We start from the raw sequence: 8,206 nt of genomic DNA, 5'->3' as shown, positions 1-8,206 counted from the left end.
AATTCCACATGTTATTATTATGTTGAAGCGATCAAAGTTGTCACTTACCAAATCTAAGCCCAAGCACTCTTTCTTTAGTGCTTGTTGAGGAGAGCTTATTTGTATTGGCTTACCTTACAACTTATTGTACATAAATTAACAAATTGAGCAAGTTCGCCAAATAATTTTTCAAAGAGTTCAACTCTTTGAGAATCAATTCATGATTGAAGCAGTTAAAATATGTTGAGTAAGTTAACATTTAATAAACACATTTGCATAGTCAAGACTGCCAATTATAATGACCCCTAACATTAGGGGAGTGGATCTAGACTTTAAAACATTCTGGAATGGCCCCAAACTTGAGAGGTGTGATTTGCAATTGGCTCTTTAATTTAAATTTGTATGCTTACACTGAAGATTAAAAATCCTCTGTCTTTGAACAACATGAATAACAAGTGATAGAGTAGCACAAAAAAACTTCCTTCTCATAACTCATAAGCACAACCCCCCTTTTCTCAACAAAAAAATGTAAAATTTTGTAGTATTTATTTAGTATATGTTTTATTCAAATAACTATTTTGTTGACACATGCATACATGTGCCTTAGTGCTAGAAACATATCAGTTTCTTATTGCAAATTTGGGAACACATAATTCCTCTCTATAATTCATGGACAAAAGGTGATAACATAGTCAGGTGCACCTGAGCAGGTAAATGTGCTGTTCTGATCATCATAAGCATAGCTATAAGCTTGAGGACATTGTTGCTCAAAGATACGAGAATAGTTTGTGGGTGGACATGTTTGAGGGGTGTTAAATGCACCAGTGCAACAGTACTGTGGTTGATTGAAAGCAGTACAAGCGCTCTTGCAAGCAATCACGCTCCCGTCAGACCCTTTCACTTGCAACTCCGCTGGGCAAACTGCGTTCACGTTGGCTGGACAGCTTGAGGGCTTGCAGTCACCAGTGCCGCCTCTTGTGGCTACCGAAACAGGCAAGTTGAAGCCATCTACAAGGCTAACATCGTAGAAATCCTTCCCACCATTGGCTGCTATGTTGATTTCTACTAAAGAAGCTGGCGGGATCGCGCCATTTCCATTGCATGCAACTTGACCAGTGCTACAATCTGCAGTCTCGCAAGTGAACTTTCCTGCGTTGGTTGAGCATCGAGTTCGGGGCCAAAACCGGCCTTTCCATGGAGCTTGAACATCCAGAGTTAAGGAAGCTTTGGATGCTAACTCAAATCCAGTATTTGATAGTTGTGGTTTTTGATCCGAAGTTAGAGTTCCGGGCCAAATGGTTGTTGGACAGTTGTTTGTGAAAGTTATTTTAGCAGAGTGAGCACCTGCATGCAAGTAAACCAAACGCTTTTGAAGATGAAAAACAAAACATATCTTGTAACCAGGTTGTAATTATGAACAACTACATTATTTTTATTCTGTTCGTAAGTGTTACATTAGTCGACCAAGACCTGACTCAGGCTTATAACCGTAAGTATCAATCATTTTAGGCAATTGAAAGGTGTCTATATAAATAAATAAAATAAGAATCATCGATGATATAAATATGCATGAAATCTAGCACTTGCCCTCAATGTGTCCTGTTCATTAGAGGTACAATCCACTATGGACTATTAGAAGAGATCAAGAGAGAAGAACAAGTGTCCAGCACATAAAATCTAAAATGTGTTACATGTGAAAAATTAGTGAGTATAATAATGAAAGCTTAATCCGTGGGTTTCATGGCTTTATTGTATATCTGATATGATGGTTGCCGCAACCTCAAATTTTGTGATTTAAAAAAAAAAATTACTGACAAAAGCAATGTGGTAACGCATATCAGAAGTAGATAGTGATCGAGACATACCATGTAAAAAAAAGAAGGCCAAGGCAAGGCCGTAGAGTGCCAGGGTTTTCATCATTGTTGCTTAATTTGGTGGTAACAAGTAACAAGTATATACGATCAATGATGAACTTGGGTTTGGTATGGCTTGGTGCTAATCCAATGAACTTTGCGTGGTATATATAGTGGTTTATACACCGATTCAAAGGCGAAACATACGGAAAATTGGACTTGGATTTTCTAGAAATTCTTATTGACTCACTTGGTAGTTATTTTCCATACGGAATCGGGTCGCTACTGCTAATGTGAAGGAAAGAGACTGATACATGTGTCAGTATTTGGTAAGGGAAGCAGTGTGAATTAGTCGTTTACAAAACGGTTTTTCAAATGAAATAGTAGTATGACTGTTATGTTCAATAGACTTTTGTATTCAATAAAACAACGTGTGAGGTTGAGACGAAGCATCCAGTCTAGTACACCATGACTAAAAGGTTACGTCCGTAGAATTTTTACTTGGGAGATTTGAAGATAATCCTATTCAAAACTAATTTGTCTGAGATTTCAACTTGGGAATGGTTTGATGCTTTGAACTTGAGGCGGCTGGAGATATTTACGGGTCGTTGGGCTACAGATGTAGCCAATTCGTAGGGCATCTAATCCCGGTGTAGGTTCCGTTTCTTCTCTTTTGGCCAAAAATATATTGTTATAATTATTGTTTTTTTTAGAAGAGATATTGTCATAAAAAAATCTTGTGAAGGATTAACCGATTAAGATCTAGAGTTTTTAGAGTAATTTTATGGAATAGTTTTTAAATTCTTATCATAAATTTTGAAAAAAGAAAAAAGAAAAAAATTAACTATCATTATTTTTGTACCCATTTAAATTATATATTGTCATTCACTAAGAAAAGGGAAATGATCAAATCAAAGCTTTGGTTCTTGCTAGTGCTGACTCAATGGGTGACGCAAATAGGGAATCGCCTAAGGCCCCTAATCAAAAATTGCCCCCAAATTTTTATCAATAAAGATATAAATGTACTAATAGAAGTATTAGTAGTTTTTTATCCCCAAAAAAAAGAAAAGAAAAGAAAAAAGAAAACCAGTTAAAGAAAAAACTTTTTATTGGATGTGGCAATTATTTTTTGTTAAGTTTTTCTAAGTTTTAGAGTGTAAAACTCATTAATTTCCTACATACAAATGCTGAAAGAGCTCATTAATCTCTCATTAATAAATAAATTTATACTCAAATTTTATTTAGAGATATCAAATATATAATTTATTTAAAATTTTAAATCATAATTTTTTAGTATTTGGTTGCTTCACTTAATAAATAGTGTTTATTTTAGTTGTATAGTAATAGAATAATAAGATGGATTCATTTTAATTTGTAATTTTGCATCTAAAAAATTAGATTTTATATAATAAAAAATACCAAAAGTTGAATAAATCTGTTATTAATATTCAAAATATTAGAATATGTCACACTTAAAGTAGTTGTCTTAGGCCTTATAATGTCTTGAGCCAGCCTTGGTTCTTGCTTAAAGCATAGCTAACAACTTTTTTTTTTCTTTAAATTTTTCAGAAATTTTCTTTACTTTTTATAACTTCTTCTTTAGGATTTTTTATCTTTATTTTTCTTAGCCTTAGTATTTTTTTTTTCCTTCTATTTTTAGATGTTATGACTAGAAGCATGTTTAGGCTAGAAGAGGGGTTTCTACCTCAACAACCTCAGCTTTACATACGCACCCTAGGGGGCTTGTGTACACAGCCTTAGTCATTCATAGGTAGGCGCTTTTAGGAAAAAAAAAACTGTTCTTCAATTTTAATATTGTTTATTTGTTCTTTATCTTTCAACACATGTTAGGAACATGCTTAGAATGTTTAAATCTTATTAGAATCATGCTTAGGATGATTGAATCTTGTTAGAAGCATGTTAAGGATTTGGATGTGTTGAGAATGTGGTAGCTTTCAAAACCCTAATGATAGAATATTCGTTTTTTAATTTGTAAATGATATGTTTAGAATGTGTGCTTTTGTTTGTGCCTAACTTTTAATTCTTGCATGCATAAGAAAGGTTCCTCTTAGGGGGATTTTTTTTTGAAACATGACTATGAGGTACATAAGTGGAGGTCAGCCCACTCAACTTAGGATGTTTAGTTGCCCTATACCTTCCAAAGTTTGTACCCTAATTTCAAACTCATTTGGTTTGTTAGAGCTCTCTATAAAGATTCAAATCGGTTTCTGAACAAAAACCAAATGTCAACTTCCCACCCATAAGGCTAGTGGCATACTCCTACGAATTAGGATGGACCTGCATAGAATTACACCTTTTACACATGAGCGTGCTCACAAGGCCTTAAAATTCAACTTAGTATGTCACAGGGGAATGACATAGTAATGATAGCAAACCAAGAACCACCAAATGAAAACAAGACTTTGTGGAGATGGGAGCTTTAATATACATTATTGTTTAGTGTTTCCCTGTTTGGTTTAAGTATATTTTGTTAAAATTTAGTTGTGGTTTCTATGACTGGAAAATGAAATTATATAGGACTAGAATTTTGGTTTCTTACCAGTTCTATTGGAAATAGGTTTTGTTAAAATTTAGTTGTTAGTTTTGTGACTGGGGAAATGAATTTATTATTTCATGATAAATTGTTTGTTTTCCAATTTTTTTCAATAGAAAAAAGTCAAGCAGTGTTATTAGAAAAGAGATTAGCCATAGTTGGTTATGAGTACATTATTGATGTGGGGAGAAACATCCTTCATCTACATAAATAAATTGCTAACATATCTAGCATGTCTAGTAAGAATATGAGTTACAAAATTACCTTATCTATGAGTATGAAAAAAACCAAGAGAACAAAAGTCATGTGTAAATTTAGCCTCGATGATGAGGTGACTATGGGAGGAGAATGATTCATCTTTACTATACTAAGAGCTTTAATGATAACTTCGAAGTCACCCTCTAAAATAATGGATGAAAGATTGAGGTCTTGAGCAAAACTTAAGACCTTCATTGCTGCCATATATTCATCAGCAATTGAGTGGGGTAAGAGTATTTTCTCTTTCGTAAACACCAAAACCAAGCCCTGAGAATTTTGAACAACCACCCCAATCCTACTTCTCTTGACTCCTTAAACACTGCACCATCAAAATTAACTTTGACTAAAGGGTTTATCAAAGGAGACCAACAAACCCGATTTGGATTTAATGCAGTGGGAGGAGAAGATTTTACTAGGATGGCCCGAATAAAATCACAGAGGGTTTTCTTGACCGTTTGGATTACATCATTAATAGGAAAGGATTTGTCTTCTACCCAAAGTCTATTTCTACGGAACCAATTGTGAAAACATCCAGATCCTTTTCTTCCTCTATTATGTGTTGCACCAAATCTAAAAACTTGGAGAAGTGGTTAACTTGGTGAACACTCCAAGTTGGATCAAAGTCCCGTACAGCCGAAAGCCATTATGCGTGAATCACATTCTGGGGAAGTTGCTTACAATGTTCACAAACACTTTTAGTTAACACATTCCTTCGGACTAAATTTAGTTTTCATTTTTTGTTATAACTGTAGAGAGGGAAAATTCCCGACCTATCACAAGCTGACACATCACACTACCAAGTCCACAAAATACAGCCAATTACAAAGCGCCACATATTACTGCTAGGTTTTACTATCACTATTCAGAAACCAACAGAAATTTGCCAAGTGTCATGTAAAGACCAATCACATATCATCGCACGTGTAAGCGACGACATAAGTAGTCTCGCACGTGTAAGCGATGACACAATCAGTCAGCACGTGCAAGCGATGACATAAGCGGACCAATCAAGCTCTGCCACGTGTCACCAATCAAACTCTGCCACGTGTCACTTACCTACCCCAAAAACTCCTATAAATAGAAGCCTTCCTAAGGCATTTGAAGGGATCAAATCCAAGGAAATCAGGAGATTGAGAGGGAGGACCAGGCCATTGGAAGCACTCAGAAGTCCAGAAGCTCTGCCGGAACCAAGCTCTAAAGCCTCCAAGAACTTCAAGAACTTTTACTTCGAATACGAAGAACATTCGAAGGAAAATCATCCAAATCATCCGCCTAGATCCAAAAGTCTGCGGGAATCAAGCCTAAAGTGTCCGAAAACATCAACAAATCACAAATCAGTGAAGCTCTACGGATTCAAGCCTCTAAAGCCCTGAAGAACTTCCACCACAAACCTTCAAGTACGAAGAACATTCAAAGAGGAATCATCCAAATCATATTCCTAGATCTCAAAGTTCACTGGAATCAAGCTCAAAAGCCTCCAGAAACATCACAAACCATAAATCAGCGAAGCTCTACGGATTCAAGCCTCTAAAACCCCGAAGAACTTCCACCACAAACCTTCAAAGACGAAGAACACATCAAGAACACGAAGAACACACGAAGAACGTGAAGAACAAGGGATTTCTAACAAGCTCATAGCCAGAGATTCATTGTAATTCCATTTCAGCAATCTTCGATCCATCCCTCAACCAAATTGAAGGATACTTTGTGTTTAAGTCAAAATCACATTACCACAAATTCAATTAACAAGTCTTTCAAGGAGATCGAATCAGAGGATAACTCTTTTGTAATTACGGAGAATTATACCACAATCATTCAATACAAATTCGCATTTGTGACACTATTTTACTTGTTTGACTTATTTCGAACCGAGAAATTTAGTCGTCCACATATTCTGGCACGCCTGGTGGGACTTCTCTGCCTTTCATCTCATTCTCCTTCAAAGAAAGAAATCATCACCATCTTGCTACCAACTTCAATGGCCTCTAGCAAGAACACCCAAGCTTCAACAGCTACTTCAACTAAACTTGGTACAGCTACCACCAACAACTACATTGGTATAATCAATTGTAGCCAACCCAAAGCAAACAATCAACTTCAATCTCAATCAACCAAGGAAGCCCAGGTCCAGACAATCATCTCCTTAGACCCTCTCACAAGAAACAAGGTCATCAACAAGGACGTCTCCACCTTGGAACACCTCAAGTATGGGGGCAAATCCCCTTCTTCCTTCACAAGAAGTTGGTCGCATGATTTCTTTCCCATCAAAGGGAACCCAAAAGATGAGATTTCACGTGCTCACTTCAAATCACTTTCTTCTCCATCATCTTGGGAAGTTGTGTCAGTCATGATGACTAACACCTCTACCATGGAAGAAAAGATGGTTGAAATGGAACAAAGGGTCGTCCTTCTCACAAAAGCACTTGAAGATAAGGACCTCCAAATTGCAACTTTAATGAACAAACTCGAAGTACAAGATCTTGGTGAATCAAGCCATGATCATAAATTCACATCTGCAAAGGATGACGAAGGGAGAGAAATTGAAAACACTCCCCGACGAGAACAATCTATTTCGGTTGCTTCGTTGTCAGTCCAACAAATACAAGACATGATAACAAATACCATCCGAGCATAATATGGAGGTTCTTCTACAAGTTCTCTCACATATTCAAAACCTTACACAAAGCGCATCGACAACATGAGAATGCCAAATGGGTATCAACCCCCCAAGTTCTTGCAGTTTGATGGTCATGGAAATCCTAAGCAACACATTGCTCACTTTGTAGAAACTTGTGAGAACGCAGGGACTCAAGGAGGCCTCCTTGTAAAGTAATTTGTCCGTTCGCTCAAAGGAAATGCCTTTGATTGGTATACAGACTTAGAACCCGAGTCAATCGACAGTTGGCAACAACTCGAAAGAGAGTTTCTTGACCGATTCTATAGCACGCGTCGTACAGTGAGCATGATAGAGCTTACTAATACCAAACAGTGGAAAGATGAGCCCGTCATTGATTACATCAATCGGTGGCGTTCTTTAAGCTTAGATTGTAAGGATAGACTTTTTGAAATTTCTGCTATAGAGATGTGCATCCAAGGCATGCATTGGGGACTTCTTTACATCCTTCAAGGGATAAAACCTCGAACATTTGAAGAGTTAGCAACTCGTGCACACGACATGGAGTTGAGTATTGCTAGCCATGGAAGTACAAACCCTCCCATACCTGAGGAAAGCAAAAGAGAAGTAAGGAGGAATGATAGGAATGCAAAAGTCAGCCTCAAAGACCCAATGATTGTTAACACTATCGAAGTCAAGGCTCCAAGAAGAGGAGCAAAGGCAAATGAAAAACAGCTTGAAGGATGGCAAAAGAACGAAGGGCGTCGCCTGACTTTTAAGGAATGTGAGCAAAAAGCATATCCGTTCCCCGATGAAGATGTGCCAAACATCTTAGACCAATTATTGCAATTGAAGCTGATTGAATTGCCAGAATGTAGGCGACCACAAGACATAGGGAAAGTTGATGACCCTAACTACTGCAAATATCATCGCATCATTGGCCACCCA

At 36.9% G+C, this 8,206-nt stretch overlaps 1 protein-coding gene across 1 annotated transcript; it reads right to left on the bottom strand.

The window, feature by feature from the left end:
- Positions 1 to 348: 348 nt before the first annotated feature.
- LOC112038861 (thaumatin-like protein 1) lies at positions 349 to 1,994 on the bottom strand. Its single transcript, XM_024071709.2, has 2 exons — positions 1,845 to 1,994; positions 349 to 1,323 (listed from the first exon to the last, which is right to left on the bottom strand). Exons 1-2 carry the CDS (start codon positions 1,897 to 1,899, stop codon positions 647 to 649), a joined length of 732 nt encoding a protein of 243 aa, XP_023927477.1. The 5' UTR covers positions 1,900 to 1,994; the 3' UTR covers positions 349 to 646.
- Positions 1,995 to 8,206: the final 6,212 nt, after the last annotated feature.

Source organism: Quercus suber, unplaced genomic scaffold (genome assembly GCF_002906115.3).
Source record: "Quercus suber isolate HL8 unplaced genomic scaffold, Cork oak 2.0 scaffold_308, whole genome shotgun sequence".
Taxonomy (NCBI): Eukaryota; Viridiplantae; Streptophyta; class Magnoliopsida; order Fagales; family Fagaceae; genus Quercus; species Quercus suber.
Note: the sequence above shows the minus strand (reverse complement) of the source record. Positions and strands in the feature narration are given on the sequence as shown.